At 29.4% G+C, this 21,860-nt stretch overlaps 1 protein-coding gene across 2 annotated transcripts in view; it reads right to left on the reverse strand.

The window, feature by feature from the left end:
* Positions 1 to 4,243: 4,243 nt before the first annotated feature.
* Positions 4,244 to 21,860, reverse strand: part of LOC107447990 (protein APCDD1) — a 36,986-nt gene continuing 19,369 nt past the window's right edge. For both annotated transcript variants that reach the window (XM_071182195.1, XM_016063055.3), the window contains 3 exons: positions 19,748 to 20,104; positions 17,103 to 17,346; positions 4,244 to 7,937 (listed from right to left, as the gene is read on the reverse strand). In XM_071182195.1, coding sequence (XP_071038296.1) covers positions 7,179 to 7,937; positions 17,103 to 17,346; positions 19,748 to 20,076 — 1,332 coding nt within the window. In that variant the 5' untranslated portion in view covers positions 20,077 to 20,104 and the 3' untranslated portion in view covers positions 4,244 to 7,178. The remainder of the gene's footprint in view (positions 7,938 to 17,102; positions 17,347 to 19,747; positions 20,105 to 21,860) is intronic.

The following is a 21,860-nucleotide window of genomic DNA, read 5'->3' on the forward strand; positions in this document are numbered from 1 at the left end:
TCGTACAGAGAGTGACTCGTACAGATATTCTTACGCACTAGCTTTATCTGAAAATAGATAGGCACTTTATTTACTTCGAGGACGAGGATGATCCTAAGACATGCAATTCGCGATCACAACGTTTGAGTGCGCCCTCTAGCGGGAGCCTGAAAATATCGGGCATTAGTTCTATCATAATCATTGACAAAGACGGACGCCATCTTCTTATTTTAGCAGCAAATAAGAAGCAAAATTTCCCTAAGGAAAATACAGAAGAACTTGAAAAAACTAACCAGAACACGCCAACCAAACATTGTAGCAGAACACGCCAGACATTTAAAGAACAATTTCTCAATAATTTTTACCTTTCTATTACCAGCAACATAACTTCCGATTTCATGATCGCTTGCTGTTACAGATGTGTGTATTACAGTAAAATAATTTTTTGTTTTCAATTCATTACAAATTAAAGTGAAGTCAACATTGCTTTCGTCATTCCAATGAATAAATTGAATTCAGAACTTACAAAACTGTAATAGTTATAGAATTCGCGATCGCAACGCTCGAGTACGCCATCTAGCGGGAGACTGAAAATATCGGACATTAGTTCCCACAAAGCCATTGGCAGTGACGGGTGCCATTTCATTAGCAGCAAATAAGAAGCAAAATTTCCCTAAGGAAAAGGTAGAACTTCTTGAAAAAACTAATCAGAACATGTCAAACATTGAAGCAGAACACGCCAAGCATTTGAAGAACAATTTCTCGATAATTTTTACCTTTCTATTACCAACAACATAACTCCCAATTTCATGATCACTTGCTGTTACAGATTGTGTGTATTACGGTAAAATAATTTTTTCTGTCTTCAATTCATTACAAATTAAGGTGAAATCAGCATTGCTTTCGTCATTCCAATGAATAAAAAAGAATTTAAAATATGCACAGAACTGTATAATATATAGTTATAGAATATTGTTCTTCTTTATAGAATAGTATATATTTCTGTATCTATATTATTCGTAAAACAACAATAAAGAATCATCCGAACTACTTGAAATAGATTCATTTGTGCCGATTTTTAATAAATTTGTATCGTTTTCTTGGTAATTATTTTTTTGTTTTGAAGGAATAATTTAAACTAGAATTCAGCTATTCTGTTTTTAAGCTACATATTCAAATTCATATCGAGATCTTACATTTATAAAATTTTGATGTGTGGTATGTTATCTAAAAGTAATGAAGGGATAATCTATGCATATATTATTTGAAAATAAAATTTTCAAACGAAGAACATTTCATTTGGAATTCTGCGGATTTTTAAAACAGGTGAGTGTTATGATTTTTATAATAAAAAATTTGCTTGTAAATATTTTTTTTTCCTATTTGATGATAGTTCTCAACAGAATGGTTTTTTACGTCTGATTAAGAAGTATAAGAATAATAAAAAAAGAAGCAATTGGAAAGTTCTTATTTCAATGTAAAGAATTCTTAAAATCGTTTTTTTATCCTAAGAAGAATTCTTTATTTTCCGTTTTTTAGTTTATAATTTTTTGATAAAAATTGTTGTCAAAGCACTTTTTTTGAAAAATTAAATGGTATAACATTGTGTGTTTATGTATACTTCTTGTATATTCCAATGTTTGAAGTAATATGATTCAGAAAAATATGGAATAAAAATTCGGTACTTACGTATTAACGCCACTGCCGCTACAGATTTGGCGGTAAGTGCCGCCAATCTACACTTAAAATTTTTGCGACAATTCATAAAATAAAACACTTTATTTAAAATCAAAATAGTCAATCGGATTTCGGTGGAAAGTGAGCCGATGTAGAGTTTAGCATAGATTCAAAACAATCATATCGCCATATGAACTCTGATAAAGAAGATTCCAAATGAAATAACATTTCCAAAACGTACGTTTACCAAGATAAAGTTTCATGTTGTGGGAATTGGTACATTTTCGTTTTTTCGGTAAAATATTTCCCTCCTGAAAAAATAAAATTGCATCTTGTTTTGTTTTTGGCAAATCCCAAAGACGAATTTTCGTAGCACTAAAAATGGCGACAAAAAAGAATTGTTTTTTTTTTTTTTTTTGTTTCGTCAGCATTCTTTATTTTACGTTTCTTAGTTTCTAAATAATGATTTTTATTGAAACTTGAAATTTTTTGATAAAAATTGTTGTCAAAAAACTTTGTTTACAAAATTAAATTTCATAAAATTATGAGGCTTATGTATACTTTTTGTTCATTTTAATTTTTGAACTAATATGATTCTTAAAACTATAGAATGTAAAGTTTATATGGGCCTTTCATATTATATCATTAAATTTAGTAAAACTATTTCTCGGGCATTAGGTTTTAACTCTTGTAAGAATATACATATTTTTTTCTGTTAATGTACAAATATTTTTCCGATGTGTTTTGGATATTCCTTCTCTAATAAAAAGAGATACCATTTTGTTTTGTTTGCATAAGAAAGAATACCAAGTATTTTTCTTTTTTAAATTTAATTAGCCACAATAAAGAAGGAACGTTGCAATGCTACGTGCTACATTAAAGACGTCTCTAGAGAGTAACTGAATCACTGTTCATATGGAAATCGCAGGTATGCGTCTCATACAACAACGCCCCCTATAGTTCGTTGCGATCGCGAATATTCTTAGTATATATTTCTGTATCTATATAATTCGGAAAACAACAATAAAGAATCATCCAAATCACTTGAATTAGTATCATTTGTGATGATTATTAATAAATTTTTATCGTTTTCTTGGTAAGTATTTTTTAGTTTAAGAATAATTTCAACTAGAAATCAGCTATTTTGTTTTCAAGTAACATATTGAAATTCATATCGAGATCATACAATTATAAAATTTTGCTGTGTGGTAAGTTATCCAAAAGTAATGAAGGGATAATCTATGCATATATTATTTGAAAATAAAATTTTCGAACTAAGAACATTTCATTTAGAATTCTGCGAATTTTATAAAGCAGGGGAGTGTTATGATTTTCATAATAAAAAATTTGCTTATAAATAATTTTTTTCTTATTTGATGATTACGTCTGATTAAGAACTATAAGATAAAAAAAAAAAAAGATGCAATATGAAAGTTTTTATTTCAATATGAGGAATTTTTAAAATCATTTTTTTATCCTACGAATTCCTTATTTTACGTTTTTTAATTCATAATTTTTTGATAAAAATTCTTGTCAAAATACTTTTTTGAAAAATTAAATGGTATAACATGTGTTTATGTACACTTCTTGCGTATTCTAATGTTTGAAGTAATATGATTCAGAAAAGCATGGAATAAAAATTCGGTACTTCCGTAATAACGCCATCGCAGCTTCAGATTTGGCGGTCTTTACGTGCCTAACTTCGAAACTTAATAAATGTTTAGTATAATTTAATTGAAATATTTGAGGTCAACCCCTGGAACGTTTAAATAGACATCACTTGTACGTGAAAATCTGATTAATAGATCAAAAGTTATGCAGGGTGATATCTTTTTTTTACCGCACTGTCTTTCATTATTCAAAAACTAAATTATAAAACATATAATCACATATGTACCTAAAGTTTAAAAGGTAAGGCCTTTAAGAAGTTTTAATAGATCTATTTTAAATATGGTAATTAGTAAATGTAGACAATTAAATGTTTTTCCTTCTTTGTATGAACTTTTTTTTTTTCCTTTTTACTGAGATTTTTGACCGACGAATAGTTTTAGTATCTGAAAAATTGAAGCTCCAATCAAAGACACAAAAAAAATGGTCGATTGTCGAAAATAAGGCTCCTAAATATTATTTAGGTGCTCAAGTCTAAAGTTTGAGCCCCTTATTATTATTTTGACATTTTGCCTTTTTCGCGATATTTGTGGAAATAAATTCAATAGTAGAAAATTTTTTTCTAACAGTAAAACCAGTTAAACCAAAGATTTCGAGTAAAAATCCAGTTTTAATAATTTATTTTTCATTTATTTTCTAATTATTTCGATTTCTTTCTTTCTTTTTTCGATTTATATTTCATTTATTTTCGAAATACTATATTGTTTAAATAATATGCTTAACTATCATCATGTTGAGATACGGGATTACGGGACTATTCTCCCTGCATGCGGAAAGTTTGGATACGATTGACAACTTGATTGTTGAATTTTTCGCTGGTTAATATATTTCATCAATGAAGTTCCATTTAAATGTTCTCTAAAGTGAACTTTTTGGTAGTCAGAAAGTGGAAACATATTCAAATGAAAAAACAGACAAAATAGTTTAATATTATTTTATTGAAATGAAGTTAAAATTAATATTTTTTTACGTTTGCAAGATTATGCATACATTAGTTTATAAACTCTTCTGAAGTTATACACAAGAATGCTTCAATAATAAATATTTTGTTTCAGTACCATCTTACCCCAAGAAAATAATCAGTATTTTTCAAATAAATTATTGAAAGAAAAAAAACTATTATCCTTCTAACTTAACATTCCTTTTAAATATTCTCAAACCTTAATTATTTTCATTTCTTCTCAAACCTCAATTGTTTCCATTTCAACTATATTTTCTATTTATTTTCAGGAGTTATTGGTACTAAAAATGTTTAACTTTTAAAAAAAAATTCTTACTCTTTCCCTTATAGCTTTATTCTACGTGGTTTTCATTTCTTTTGTTATTTTAAAGTATATGAAAACGCATTATGGGGGGAAATCAAATGTCTCGTTATATTGTTATAGCTTCTTTAACCTTTTCATTTTTTCAATCAGTTCATTTTTTAGCGTTAAATAGTAAATTTTTGTTGTGTTATTTAGAGTATCGACATATTTTTAAATTTTCGGCATTGTCCTAAACTTGAATCTAATACATGAATGGTTTGAAAATATCATTGGAAGAATTAATTATTGCCATATGCCAAGGCAGAAAACAGATTATGCTCAGTTCGTGTTCCGTAATCACAACCCTTGTAGGAGAATGTTGTTATCCTTGGCCGACTCCTTCGTTAGGCTTATTTCAATATTTTGTAGTAGTTATTGTCAGCAAGAGTTCCCTGTTGACTCTTTAGTATACTTTATGAAGTTTGAAAATCAACTTTTGATGATCTGATGAATCCAATTTGGATATATTTGGAGAAAGAACTATTCCAAGAAGAGTAAAAGAAAATTATTGTTGGAGAAGACAATACAATACAAAAGTTTATAAATGCTTCAAGTTCTCAGATATAATAAAATTTATCAAGCTTAATAGATCAAACTAAGCTGTTTAAGTTTTTAAAATGAAGGATTTTACACACCATAAAAAAGCTAGTTTTGGCAAAGCCACAGAGACAAGAATCCAAATTACGAGGAACAAACGCAGTTGAGAAAGATTTTGGAATCCTAAAGGTTAAGAACTGGTCAACCATTGTCACCGTGAGGGTTTCTTGGAGTCAAAGTAAATGCCTTGGCCCACCCAGGGCAATTGTGCTACTCATAATGATGAGGATGATGTACACAAAGAGGACATTTTTACTAATTATGACGATGCTATAGTGTGTTAACTTCTACATTTTTGCAGCAGAAAAACAGAAAAAAAATCGAACTACTTAATAATTTTTGATCTAATGAATGGATTTTCACACAATTTAATTGTACAAGAGTTTAACCTTCTTAATGCTAATTAATTTGTGCCGAAAATATCTTAAGCTACAAATTTAGACCCATAAACCTACTTTCATTGAATAAATAAATTTAAATGTGAAATTTTTTAACAAAATTAATTTTTTTAAAGTTTACTTAGTATGCTATAATTTGTTGCAGAAATATATCTGAGTTTTAAATACATTATGTATTTAATTTCAATTTTTTTTTTAAATTAACTCTAAATATGTACCTTAGGGGGTACACTGGTTCAATTTAAAGTATAGCATAATTTAAGTGCGAAGACTGGATCAAAATATCCTCAAGCAGGAGTTACTTTGATTAGTTTTTTCAAAAAAAGGTTTTGTCTCTCCATCCTGGTATTCTTTACTTCATAATAACCTTAACTTTAAAAATCTTACTTTTTTCTGAAAATTTATTAATCATCATTCACTCCTTCCAACAACTTTGGCAATTCCTTTCTTTTTCGAAATCATAGAAGAGACTTCTTACTTCTCATGCTTATCCATGCTTTTTAAGTATCAAACTATTTTTAAAGCATGTATTGGTAAAATGCAGATTTTTTCAAAAATCTTTCATCCTTTTTTTCTTATATAAGAATTTTTTCCTTCTTTATATTGGAAACATGTACTTATAAAATAAATGATTATGAAAGAGAGAAAAAAAATGCATTTTTACAAATTCCTAGTTTTAACATTATCTGCAGTAAAGATGGGTTTCCATAAATGCAACTGATAAACTATTGATTACTGATTACTTAAATTTATTCAGCAATTTACATAAATACACCATAAAGTAATAAATGAGTTGATTTAGTATCAGTTCATTGCACGAGCTCTTCATACATTAAATAATGTGTTTATTTTTGGTATAAGAATCAAAATCTTCAATTTCGATCTTTAATGACAATGATTAAAAAAAGTGTGCCTATTTTGTAAAACATTATTTACATAATATCTCATTCTTTTTTATACAAGAAATATTTCTGAAAACTCTAGTACTCCGAACCTAAGAGCCACGAGATAAATCCTTCATTAAATAAAAGGGAGTCATCTTTACCTCAGTTTTAGAAACTTTAAAAAGAAATATTAATTTTTCATGAGTTGGAGGCTTTTTTTAAGAGTTCTGATATCATTAACTATTCTCTGTTGATGAGGTATTTTTAGTATTTTGACTCATTTCTCTACCAGCTAGTCCATCATATCAGCAAACCAACAGTAGTTCTACGATGCAAGCAAAGTTTCGTTTTAGAACAAGACAGATATCTCTGGCCTGAGAGTATACATCGTTTATTTTACTTTTTAGGTAGATTTGATGTCATTAATTACAATTAAAAGGCTCAATTTCATTAGGTATATCAATTATTGCATTTTTCGATTATTATTTCATAAAATTTACTCCCGTTCTAAATTTAAAATGCAATCAAAATAAACTGTCATTCCAGATACCTGCTATCACGGGCCGGATTGGTAATGCTGAAGGACGAGTTCGGATCCGCGAGCCATGTTTGGAGATCCCTGGAAATGATCACCCCTAAAACAGTGGCTAATATTTACTATCACAAAAAAGCTATAGTTTCATAAATGTAAGAGTTACTAACAGAAAAGACATTAAGTAACTAACGCGCGCTGAATATGATCCTGAAATGAGAGGTAACGGCTGAATTTCATTATAATTAAATAGGTGATCTTCTTCCCTATTGCTTTCAGGCGATGAACATCTGACCAAAGGAGGCTGGAAACTGGTCGGTCTTGTCTTGCCATCTGGAGTCTCACCTAAATACAAATACACCAAATCAGGACTCAATTTTTCAAAACGCACTAAATCTTCTTCTACGGATGGAACAATGATACCCAATTCTTCACAACCACCAGAGCTTGTTAAATTGCCAATTTGACCAACTTGCCATTTTGTACCAGAGCCACAATTCAAGAGACCATTCAGATTATCTGAAAACTGTTTGTCGTGAGGAGTTAAAAACGATTCTTTAATGTGGAAATCGTATTCCACTGCATCTTCGATGATACTTGAAGGAGGACCAGGATAATAAGTTCCCTTTGCACTGAGGGTGAACATTGGATTCAGGCATTGAGGATCCTTGAAGTAAGAATGTTGTGCTTGCCAACCTTGATTCTCATAGCCAAATATGAAGGTTCGATAAAGGAATAGGCCGTAAGGTCTGACCTCGCAACGCAGGCTTATCCATTGTCCTTCCAAACCTGTTCTAGGAGGACTTGTGTCGTACGATACAGCCAGAGTTGGTGGAGATTTAATGCCTTTTTGCCATGAGGATTTCACCAAGTTGAGACATATTGCGCAGTTTTCAGTCTGAAAAAGTAGAAAAAAATTATAAAACCTGCAATGAAAAATAACTATTAATTTGAAAGCCATATTCCAATTTCCACAAAAAGAAAAGGTTTGCTAGAAATCACAGGATGTCAAATCCCTTTGTAATAAATTTATAAACATAAACTTATGTTACTGATTGAAAAACTTCATTTGAATCAAAAATATACAAATTGGTAATAATGGTTGACCAACAACAGCCAGAAATTAAAGTTTCTAATCTGTATATTTTCCAATCTGTAAATTTTTTAATCAAGTAATTTCTTAGGATTATTTACTCACTAAATATATGTTATAAGGAACGAAAAAATGGACTTAAGCTATCATCATTTAATATTTATCTATGAGCTGTGCTTTATGCAATCTATACTAACTGTACTATCAATGAATGTTGAGCTAGCAAGTGAATAAAGAAAGGAAACAGCGAGAGAAAAAATGAATCAAATGAATAATATGAATAAGACAATTAGCGAAACATTGATGAATTAGAAAATCATGGAATGAGTGAATGGGATAATGGGTAATTCAGTGAATAAAGGAACGAAATTCTAAGTAATTAAAAAAGTTTATAAGCTTTTAATTTTGAATATGGCTTTCGACGGTAATCAATATTTCTTATTTCTTTTTAACTCCATTTAAAATAATCGATTAAAAAAAGTACTGTGAAACTAAAAGCCTGCTTGGCCGTCGATGACATAGCATGCTTCGTTTAAGACATTTGCCTACAGCTGGTCCCATGACTTTTACAATTTTCATTTAAAAATTTACCAGCGTGAACTGCATATTATCGTTGAAGCTTCCATTACACTTTTTTTCTATGTTTTTTGTTGACTGACTATTCATTCCGAGAAGATGATATCTTTAAAGTGTGATTTTGTGACAGCATTCGAATCTTCACTGGAGCTTCGCGCCTGATGGCAATCATTTAATCTCCCAATCAATCGTCTCCTGATCATTAAAAGAGAATTTATCGGCTTATTATCGCTAAAGAGAATTGATCGTCATTCATAGTTTTGGATGACTTTTAAAAATTGAACTGGAGCTTTAATGTGGATGATATATAAACTATTTAAAAACAGTGCAAGTAAAATTTATGGCCAATTGAAATTTTGATTACTTTTTGGAATAAACAAACTAACAGAATGAAAAATTGAATAGAAAATGATGAATTGAAATGAAAGTATGAAAAACAAAGTTTTTAAAGTTGATTAAGACGACGAAAATAATTTAATATCTGTCAAACTTATAACGGAACAAGGGGAGAGCAATACTTTCGTTTAAAAAAAAAAAACTCCTTTACAATCGAAAGTAATGCACCCCTTCCCATTTTTATTTTAGATGTGACATACTTACTTTTTTTTTAGGGAAAAACTTACGAAAAACTTCCAGAAAAATGTAGTTTCTAACAGTTTCAGTTCAATTAATTCAAATTATTTTTTAAGGAACTAATAAGAAGCTCCGTGCAATGCACCAACCCCCGTGATTGTTCCTCATTTATTATTATTTTTTTATAACCGATAAAAGAAAATAATTTTGTTTAGATAATTGTTATAATATAATGTAAGTACATTTTATTAATACATTAATCGTAGAGACATAAAATGATACCTGGATTTAAAGAATAATCAACTGTATTTGGAAAAATATTTAAACTTAAGAATACAGATTGTGCAACAAAATGAGAAGTTATACCCAAAAAGGAATTTTACTTGTTAACGATATATAACGATATATTTGTATCATATGACAGTTTGCATTGTAAACAGTTTTTATGCTTCTTCAACCTTTATATTTTTAAATATTTTAGTATGAATGTTAAGATTTATATCCGGTAAAATCCAATCTCTCTCTCTCTCTCATTTTTGAATTTAGTCATTTTTTTGTTACTTTTGATATCAAGTTAAGTGATAGCTTATGAAATGAAAATTGTGAGAGAAATATATATTTTTTTATAACAATGGTTTAATTTTTATTAAAAGGAAAAAAAATTAAACCAGTTAAAATTGCAATAACTTAGGAGCAAATTTGAATTTCGAAAAAAAATCTAGTTAAGTTTACAATTCAAATAAGACCTACCGGCACTTCAAATTTCAACTATGAAGTTGCATTTCAGAAAACAGTAGATGCTAAAGCAGAACAAAATACTCTTTTCTAGCGACATTTAAACGAAAAACAACAACAACAACGATGATTGTAAAGCCACCGGAGTTAGTGACAGCAAAAATTCTATTATTCAGAAAATTATTATTATTCAACAAATTCGAATTGTTATTCTGCAAATTCTATTCTACATACTAAGACGTTACATGCTGTCCCTGAACAGTCGTGACGTCACAGATAGTCTACATGCAAACTTTTGTTTCAGATTTGTGAAAGTAAAATGGGATAAGAGATAGTGAACTTCATTATTCTGTACGATAGTTTTTCACGTTTAATATCAAGTATTTTTGGATTATAACATTCAAGTAAGTGTTTTGGTATTCTATAACTTGTACTAATACTTTTTTTTTTAAATATTTACATCGTTAAACTGAGTTCATTTTTAATCTTAATTTAAAATTAACCTTATCCATCAAACAAACTGTAATGAAATTATTCATCATTAATTGATAAATAAATGAGTAATTAGATTAATTATTTTGCATAGTAAGAAAAATTTCATGATAATTTTATAGAAATTCTTTTTAGAATTTTTAATATTTAAATAAAACTAAGTTCGAAATAAATTCAATTTTTAATGACGTTGATTTATTCCTCAAAGTACCAAGATTGTAATTTTTTGTTTTTAATAACTCTCGGAATGGATTCTGAAACTTTCAAGGATATTATATAAAGGAGTTGTTCTTTTTTCTAGATATTTAAGTCATATTATGATTAAAAAATTTAATAATTTATTTATTTAATATCTACAGTTTTCTGAAATTATTTTTACTGTTCTATAAGAAATTTTAAAAAAGAATCTGTTTGATGCACGTTATACTTCGGATTATTTTACTCAAAATTATTTGTTTTGTGCTTTCATTCAAGTATATTTCTTTATTTTGAATGTTTTAGTAATTTTGCAATAACTCAATGTTGTTATTATGCTTAAAGTATACAAAATACTACATAATCTTTAATTTTTTATGATGGACAGATCTTTTTTATATATATTTTTTATAATTATATATTGCGCACGGTACCTCTAAATCGATAATTAAAAATTTTCAGTGTTTATTAATGCCCTATCCTGAAAAGGTCTTTTAATAAGATATTATCTATTAAAACTAGCCATTTCTTTTTTAACTAAAAATAGATTAATAATAATAAATTAATAAATTTAATGTTTGCTTAAATTTCTTTTAGATAAAAACAATTTGAAATGCATTAAGCTGCGTTATTTTCTGGTATCGAAAAATCTATTTTAAATGAAAAAATATCTGTCAAATATTTTTCAAATATTTTAATTTCAGTATTTTACACAAATATTTAAATTTTTTGGTACTATCTGATAAATTATTTATTTAGTAATATTATTGCAAAACTTTATTACACATCATATATTTATTGTTATATTTTATTATACAAGTTTAATATTATCTTATATTAAGAATTATATATATTATATATTAATATTTATTTAAATTTTTATCATTTCAAGATGATATACTATTTTTTATTAAAATTATAAATAGAAAAATATGCTTTATTCCTTTTCCCTTTTAAAATATTATTTATTTTCAAGAATAATTCAAACTTTTCTAATAAGCATACTGCAGTAATCATGTTGAACTATTCAAATATTTAGTGGCAAACAAGCATGGATATACTTTGGGTCCGTTTTTACCGTGTGAATAAAGCTGTATAAAGTATTTGTACACTTTAATTCTATCCTTTTAAAAAAATGGCTCATGTTAATGGGTATTAATAATTTCTATACTGCTCTAATTAGCTTTATTAACTTAGGAATACTTAGTGCGATGTTAACATCAGATTTGTCCATACAAAAAAAAAAGAAAATTTCGACGAGTTCATAAGAAATCAACACTCTCATAAATAATAGCCACAATCAATTAAATCAAAAACAAATCCTCCAAAATGAACTGAGTATTCTGTAATTATGCAATATTTTTAATTGCTTTTACAGAATTTTTATAGCCAAACACTCTGTTAAATTTTTATTATTTTCTTAAACTTTTTTTTTCCGAGAGACTGCTCAATCCGAAAGATGAGAGATTTGACACCTGTTGTTGGTCAAACCGTCATGAAGGAAATATGAAACGGCTGCTGCTGCTCCTCATCTAAGCGGGGACAATCTCTTTAATCCCAGAGATGGTGGAGACTTTTCCTACGTCCTATTATTTCCCAAGTATCAACAAAATGAACGAAAATCGGGTATAGGATAGAGCTCCCGTTGGAGGGTTTAAGGGAAGAGGATTAAGAGCCATGTCAGCTTACTTTGTTTGAAAAGGAAAAACAAAGAGTAAGTAATTTTTTTACCATTCTGTATGATTGATAATGTCAATATGTTACCGTATCACTGTATTATTTGTTTTATTCTTTAAAAATCCACTCATAGAAATTAATGACAAGGAAGATTTTAATAATTTTTTTTTAATAAAAAAAATGCTACCGAAATAATAATCTCTCCCAGCCTTAAAGCAAGGACAAAATAAATAGATATTTTTTCGTTAACTTGATTAAAAGTTAAAAAATGATTAAAAGATCTCTAAAGTTATAGGCAAATAAATTTTGTAACAAGTTTTCGTGAAGAGCGTATCGGAGTCCCTTCTAACCATTAATAGTATTAAGCCAATTTAAACCAATATAGAATGCAAATTTCTAATTTATTAAGTCACTAATTAATGTTTTTGAATATCTTTTATTTTATTCATTAAAATATATTTTTTAGGTTTTAGTTTCCAAATTTTAATTTTTATATTTTTAGTTCTGTTAGTTTTATATTTTAGTTACGTCCTGTCGCACTATTAATTCAAAAACAATTCAAACGTTTCTATTAGGTTTCTTTTCGTTTTATTTTTTTTTCACTTCTAATTATGGCCTTAGCCAACGGATAAAATCACAGCAAAGCATTGAAATGTCATGATGAGAAAAAAAAGCTTTTATTCCCACCAAAACAATTTTTTTTTCTAATTCATTTCCCTTATTTGAATATGAATTAATTGTTGTTGTTGTTGTTGTTGTTGCTGGCCCACACGGTTCGCGGAGCTAAACCAAGTCCATGACTCTGAGCAAGTCTGTAACAAAAAGTGGATCTGAAAAGAGGTCCACTTTAGAGATATTTAGGCATTGAAGTATATGTTCAGGAGTAGCTTGTTGGTCGTTACACTTAGTGCAAACAGGGAAAATTCTTGAACCATTATTGAACAACATAGTTCTTAGGTGACCGCTTCGAAATCTTGATATAACGGTCTGATCCCGCCTGCTGCACTGAAGGGTCAGGCTGCCACCTGGGCGGTTGCACTGATACCAATGATGAACTGGAGGGGCCACAGGATCACGAAGCCTGTTAAAAAGGGAGTGGAGCTCCGAGAAAGTCAGATTTTCCGAAGTCATAGATGTGGAAGAAGTGCAGCTTCTGTGATCAATGAAGACCGGAGCACCAAAAGGCAGAAGGCTGACTCAGCTCCTTCACCTGCATACTTTAGCTGGGCATAGTGGAATGGCCTTCACGCCTAGGGTGGCCCTACCAGGAGATTAAACTCCCGACGTACTTCGCCCATTCCGCCCAGTGACACCACCCCGCCACGATGAGGCACTATGCAGGACTTGACTTGAATTAATTAAACTATTCAATTGAATTTTCCCTAATTATCGAATAGAAGATTTTTAAATGTTTTAGTAATGAGGGAACAAAGATTGTTTATTTAGATTAGCCACAATGTTTATTTTATTTAAACCGTGTAGAGATTATACATTGAAACATTAAAGCATGTTCCATCTCGGGAAATATCTCAACGTACAGCAGATGCATAATTTATTATAAGTTTCATATGTTTTGCTACAAGGAAATTTGCTCTAATCTGTTTGTGAAATTTTTCTATGAGTATTTTTTTTAGTTCAATGTATTATTTTTTATTTATTTTATTTTCACACTAATTTGAAATAAAGCATTCCCGCTACAGCCCGTTGTAGGCCGGAGGACCAACAGTGCACAGATCACCTTTACTTCCCAGATAAGCTAGTACCCAACAATCTGAAGTTGGGTCAGCTTCAAGCCAGCTCTGATGATCGAACCCCGGTTCTTCACAATAACAGTTCAGTACCTTAACCAATGAACAATCAGTCCTTCATTGTTATTTTTAATATAGTTTCTATAAAATTCATAATTGATTATAAAACACGAGTCTTTTTTATACTTACACCTAAATTGAAATAAAGAAAATTCACAGTTTTTATTTATATTTTGCCCCAAAAATCAAATAAGATGAATCCGAAAAATATTTAAAACAATTAATAAATATACTCTAATAAATAAAAAAATCCCCATAAAACGCTCTGTACTATCATTCTATAATTCATTACTGATACATGTCAATGAATAGTTGATTTAAAAAAACTAAGAATTTTTACAAATAAATATTTCAAAGGAATGCAATTATTGTGTATCTCAATATTTCTCCAAATCAAAAGTTTCAGTACAACCAAAGAGTCAGTTCGCTTTGGGATCGATTAGTTCTTCTTCGGCGATTTAATATCTTTTGCCTCAGTTCAAACGATAATTTTATTCAAATTGCAGCTGTTCACTTTTCCTTTGCTTTTAAATCGTTTGTGCACATTCTTAAAGAGAAATGATTGTCTTAATGAGATACCGAGTCAATTAAGGGTGATACAGTGGAAAGTAAAGAGCAAAGGACGCTGAAAACGGACATGGGAAAGGCGGGAAGAAGTATATGAAATTTTGAGAATTTAATTAGTAAAAGTGAGCTGAGAGTATGCTTTGTTAGGTGTGAAATGAAATTATTGAGATAGCTCATAGAGAAAAGTTTGGAGAAAATAAGTGGAAAACTTCAATTTAGCTATTTAGCATGGTTGATGATTTTTGAAATTCAAAAGATATCGAAACTTTAAATTATTTAAATAAATTTTATTAAAATCGTGAGTATCAATGAAGAGTTTATAATAATCTATAAATAGGAATTAAACAGTTTTGCGAGTTAAATTTACTCAAAGGCAAAAGCGATCAGTTTGATTGATTTCGGTTATGAGTATCTATATAAGGAATTGTTCATTTTTAAATAGAGAATCGTGGGATTTTTATCGCACTTTTTCAAATCTTCAGATTTTGGAGAACCATCATTATCATTAATCAGGAGAAAAAAGGTTTGTATCTTTATTAAATTTTTTAATCACATAATTAGTAAAACAATTATGTTTATTTTCAAATTATTGCATATATAAAGCAATTTAGAATATTTAAACATTTTTTTTTGTTATTTTTTATTTTTAAATTTGTAATTTTGAGGTGTCGCCTTTATTTTATCTATTTTTATTTGAGACGAGAGTCAAATTTCGAACATAAATGTTTCGAAGGAAAGAACGTTTTAAGAACGCAAATTCAGCTTAGGAAATTAAAAAGAATATTTCAAAATATCTTTTGTTATGCTACCTGTTGTTAACTTTTTAAGTAAGTGAATATAACTGAAATTAGTTCCAATTCTGTTAAGTTTGAAATACGTTGTTTTAACGAGAAAAAAACGCAGTTTGAAGTTGACAAAGTGTATTCTATTCATCGACACCTCAAACTAATATGTGTTAAATTTTAGTCATTCGCTCGAGTATGAACTCATACTTCAAAAAGAAATAATTTCGAATTTTATGCAATCTATATTGAAGATTTTCCTAACGGAAAAGGAGGAAAGAAATGTTTTTTGAAAATTTCGCAATATAATGGATTCGTTGGGATTTTAAATTTGCTTATATACAAAGAAAAAGATAAAATTTTAAAAATAAAAAAGTAAATAAGTAAAAACAAGAAAATTTCATTTCTAATGTAAGAGAACGTTTTTTATTATAAATGCTTAATACATAGTAGAATAGTTAAATAAATGTTTAATAAAAGATGGTTTCACCGGGATATGGAGTGAGTCGTGATTTCTCAGGGAATAGAGCAGATCATTCGTTTCAAAATGAGGTGACCCAGATTCAAATCCCAGCAATGGCTGGTCGATACGATCTCGACTCCCGGTTCGTACTGATCACAGTGCTGACGCAAAATATTGCCAGTGGTACACGGATCATGGATTTGATTTCCCTTGCCGTCGAGCTAACCGTGGGAGTTTTTTTGTTCTTTTTCTCACCGTGTATCGCAAATGCGAGTAAGTTCCATCAAAAAGTAATCCACGAAGGCTAGCTTGTCCCAATGCTTGATCTAAAAGTTCGCTTGTTTTCTGGGTTGGGTTCAAACTTACAAGGTTACGAAATTGAACAGTGGTAGTTGTCCTCTCATTCTTGTATCTGATGTTCAACGAGGGTTATAAAATATAAAATAAAAAATAAATATAGAGTGAGCCACGGTGTCTCAGGAGATTAAGCGTTCACCTTCCAATGAAGTGACCCAGGTTTGAATCCCGGCTGTGGCTGGTTGATATGAGCTCTGCTCCTGACTCGCACCGATCACAGTGCTGACGTAAAATATCCTTGATGGTAGACGGATCATGGGTTAAAATCTTTTTGTCTTCGGGTTTGGGTTCAAAATTACAAGGCTACAGAGTTAAACCTTGATAGTTTTTAACTCAAAATTAGATTGATAGTTCAACACCAATTATAAAGAAATTAAATATGGAGTTGTTATGCTTATTTCTGTTGTCATGATTATTGTAGTTGCTCGCTTCTTTCTTTTTCTTTTCTTTTTCATTTTAGAAATGAACCGAGCAATGTTTGTCATTTTTTGAGAGATTTTTCAAAAGAAATGAATTGACTTGTTAATCTCAGTGTTTTTAATCGTTTAAAATATTCATATTTTTAAAAAGTGCCTGTATGTTTTAAAAAGTGGTAATTGTTTTAAAAAAAAACTACATCTGGCTACCGACCAGTAGCAAAATGTCTTAAATTTACCCTATAGTTACTGCAATATAATATACAGGCATTAGTATAATTCCGAGATAAAAATGAATTTCTGAAAAAAGAATTTAAAAAAATTCTTACCTGCGCCAGTAATAAAGGTTCTTGGTAGTAAGTAGGACGACTCCCTCTACGAGAACCTTCAACTCCCAAAAAGAGATGAGAAGAATGCCTTCTTAACATCTTTGAATGAGTTTTTTGGGAAAGGAAACGAAGAGACGATCTGTGTTCAAGTCTCGTCAATAACAACTCATTGAAGTTGAAATCAAAATTCCGCGTGCAGTCAAAATCATTAGTTAATCCTGAACGGAAACTACGTTTTCGATTCCTGCAAATGTAATAAAATAATTGGTTGTAAACATGTTACCATTGAAGTGTAGAAAGAAGTAGTTATTCTACAGATAATCAAGCCCATGAAGAAAATTATTTCATTTCTTAAAGTACCTAGGTAATCTACAAATTATCTAGCCAATCTGCACATCCCTTACTAAGCACTCGTAAAAATAAGAATACCATTATTGCTGGAACAATAGCGATGTTTCTGTGATGTAGAATTAAGCAACTAACTGATTAATTGTTAGAATCAATTATCTATCAGTTGAAATACTATAATACCAAACATCAAACTTTTAGAAATATGAATACAATGAAGGAAATTAACATAATGTTATTTATTTTTCGATATTTATTAACTTTATTAATTTTATTAACTTTAATTGTGTTCAAAAAATATTGACATCCTGCGTTAAAAGAAAATGGCCCACGTAATAACAACTCATTGAAGTTGAAATCAAAATCTCGCATGCTGTCTAAGATAATCCCGAATGGAAACTACGTTTTTGATTCTTGTAAATATTATAAAATAATTGGTTGTATACATATTACCGGCAAATGCAGAAATTGGTTATTCAACCAATTATCCAGATAATTTGATTATTTACTCAGCTGATTTGTCAAATTATTTCATTTCTTAAATTACCTAGGTATTCTGTACATTACTTACTAAGCACTCGTTAAAGTAAAATTAGGATTGTTGCTTTAACAACAGCGACGTTTCTGTGCGCGTAGCACAATGTTAATTATTTCTTGATACTTAAAAGATGAGGTAGGAACAATTGAGCAAGCAAGAGATTAACTGTTAGAATCAATCATCAATCTATTAAAAAGCTTTCATACAAAACATTAAACGGTTTGACATAAAAAAGCAATTTTAAAAAAAATTAACATAATGTAATTTATTTTTCTAAAGAAATAAAGTTATCTAAAGTTATCTAAAGAATTAAATTAATAGACAAACTTTAGATTGGAATGACATTTTGCGTAAAAGTATTAAAAGAAATGCGTTCAAAATTAGTGTTAAAACGATTTTGTAGTTATGGCTATAATGACGGAATTTCGAAATTTTCAAATGGCAATTCTTATTTTTTTCCGTCTCAACGTAATCTGCAGAGCAAAATAAACTCAAAATGGTCGTTGGAACAATAATTTTAGCGCAAATAGTAGCTGCTCTAGGCAGAGTGGAAGAAAGGAAGATGCAGCATGCAAATCACAATACTTTCTTTTTCCCCCCCATTGTCAACAGAGTACTTACGATAGAGCTAAATCCCTTACATGTCAAAAAATTAAAATATTATATACTTTTCATTTCAGAATATTCCTACCACTATTCCCGCGAAAAATATCTCTTCAACTCCATTTAAAGTTTTAAACTAGATTATCACTTTTCGAGGAGAAAAAGTAGATTGTTATTACCAAATGAAAATGTTGAAGTTCCGCCCGCCTCTGTTACCGTAATCTAGAAAATTAAATAATCATTTTTAACGCTATTCTTGAACGTTTAAACAAAATTTTATTCCCTTCTCTTGAACGGTATGTTCGCCAAGGGATCATATATTTCAAAATCACATGTATATGAAGACTCTGCCTCCATGCTCTCTACGAAAAATGAGTTAAAAATGACCTTTCGAATTTTATACAACTTTAGTATCTGTAGAACAATTTGTTATCCAAAAAACTTTTTTAATATTTAATTTTAAAAAAATTCACAAAAGTGCCATTTATGGAATCTATTTTTTTAAAAAGAATTTTTTCAGTGGCGTAAAAATGCTCTTTTGTTTAAAAATGTTTTTAAAGTATTGTTTTTTGCATTGAAAAAGGAATAAGTTAAGACATTTTTAAGATTGTAAATTTTCTACAGTGAAATAAGTTGCTTAAAGTTTAATAGCTCATTTGTGCGTAGAAACACGTTTAAGTGGACGCCACATGGGAGAAACTTTTCGCAGCTAATTCTGTCTCGCCTCCATTGCTAATTTAAAGGAAAGAAAAAGTGAGATCAGGCAAACCTAGAGTAAGCCTTAAAGTTCTTATTGCTGAGAATAAAATTTCAAAATATCAAAATGCAAACAAATTAGTGGAAGAGATTTTCTCCATTGCGTAATTCTAAGCTATCTTCTCATAATTTCTTTTTTTTTTTTTGCATTTTGATATTTTAAAAATTTCTATTCAGCATTTGAAACCCAATCTGAACTCAGTTTTTTATATACTTTAAATTCTAAATTAGTTACAGAGAAGAAAGAGAATTTGTTACGAAATGTTTCTCTCGAGGGGAAAAGATTTGCGACAGTTGTAATTTTTTTACGCATGGGGGTTTTTAGTGGCGATTTCTTTCGATGGATTGAGTTAACAGAAAATAATCTTGAATTTTGTGTATTAAAAAAAAGAATATTTACCTTTGTTCATCGTAACTTAAAACTTTATACTTTCTGAAAGGCCTCCACGGTCTCAGATTTAAATTTGGGCAAGAGATGTTGACCATCTGAGATAAACTCCTTGCTGCTTCAGTGGTAAACGGTACAATCGCCACTTTCTTAAATGAGAAATCTAGTTCTATTCCACCAGGTACCACCCACGATATCGAAGAGGAAGAGGCTTTTTCTGGTGGTGGGGAGAAACTCCCAACAGCTAGTACGGAAAATGATGCAGTAGTACACCAGGGATCCATGTAGTAATACCGTATCAGATTGAACTGTCCATTTTTTATGTGATAACGGCGAAGCATGAAACGAGGACCAGGATGTATTTCACACCTGTGTTGGAACAGAAAGGAATATCTCTTAAAGTTAGTTCGAACAGTAAAAATACATGAATGAAAACTGAGTAACATTTAGATCATTTCAAAAGATATATAGTAGACAAATAAAAAATAAATAAATAAATAAAAACTTATTTTTTGTACTATTGGAAAGGGAAATATACGACAGCAAGAGAAAAGGCAAAGTTTTGAGGTTCTAGAACAGAGATGGCTAGCCTACATCACACGTGCCACTAGGTAGCATGTGACAGATATTTAGGTGGCACACTAGAAGTACATATTACAATTCCTTTATTCTATTACATTCACTGAAATTATTTTTTGAAAAAATCTCTAATAGTAGAATAGAGATCAAAGGTTTATCTTAAAACGAGTATAATTTTAGGTGTCATTTTAAAATTTTACAGGACAAAAGGATATTAATGTCCTCTCCTAATGGAAGTTTAAGTTAGTATTTTGGAAGAGAGTGAAATTTTTTTAAGTAGTTCGTAAAAACAGTAAGTTTAAAATTGAGTACTCGAATTAAATTGCGAATTATGAAAAATTGTGAGCAGGTGTTTATCAATAAATTCAACGTATAAGAAACAGCATGTTGCTCGTACTCATAGTACATGTCTCAGATTTAAGGAAAATCTAGTGTATTATTAAAGTTTATAAAGTAAAAAGCTTATGTTGAAAAGTTTTTAAAAATTTAAAAGTACTATTTTTTTAAACGAAAATAAACACAATTAAATGTATGTTTTGAATTGTATTGATAAATCTAAATTTTTACACTTCAAAAAATTGAAAACATCCTTACATTAGTTACCTTAATTTTATATAATTGCTTATCATAAAGTGTGGCATTTATGATCTCTTACCTTATCTCAATATTAAACTGAAATATTTTTAAAATGTTGTGATTTCTATTTTAATAAAGTTTAAAACTAAACAGAAAATATATTTCCAAAAAGTAATTCTACGATTTGATGTTAAAGTAGTGGTTTAAAGATTTTTATTTTAAAAAAAGAAATGTAACAAGTGGCTCACAGAACACAGAAAAATAATAAACCGTGCACTGTTTCGTTAATCAAAAAAGGTTCACCATCCCTGTGCTGGAATTTCATGTGTGGATGATATCTCCTGATTACAAAATTTCATAAATCGAAAATCCTTCGTAGACATAATCACGCAGGGGCGATTACTTAAATAACAAATATTGCTCGCCACAGTACACACTAACTCGTACACTCATGGTATTTTATCCAAACTTATTGCTTTAAAGTAGATAAGTTAGACTTAGACCAACACTGACATGAGACTAAATAAGGAGTTTAATTCTGGCTCTAAGGCAGAATTTTTATCACTAAAATAACATAATATTTCATTTAATCCCAACACATAATATAAATCAGCACCAAAGTTATTATTATACCACATTGTTACAAAGCGAAATATATTTTGATAATCCCTTTCTGATATCATTGGGGAAACTGTGTTGATTTATGGACTAAAAGTATTAATAAGAATACTAAATCCAAACAAAAGTAGTCAAAATTAATGAAGGAGCTAAGCACAATTTTTAATGGTTCGTTATTGATGTAACACAAACTGAAATAAGTTACCTAAGACTGTAATCTGAAGTTATAAGTGCCTCGTACATAAAGTAAAACCGAAATAACGAGAGTTTAGAGTTATAATTTTATTAATGTTTAAAAATTCATGAATTCAATTCATTTCCTGTTTATTGGGCTCTGTTATGAAATTTTAGT

This window comes from Parasteatoda tepidariorum, chromosome 1 (assembly GCF_043381705.1).
Source record: "Parasteatoda tepidariorum isolate YZ-2023 chromosome 1, CAS_Ptep_4.0, whole genome shotgun sequence".
Lineage (NCBI taxonomy): Eukaryota > Metazoa > Arthropoda > Arachnida > Araneae > Theridiidae > Parasteatoda > Parasteatoda tepidariorum.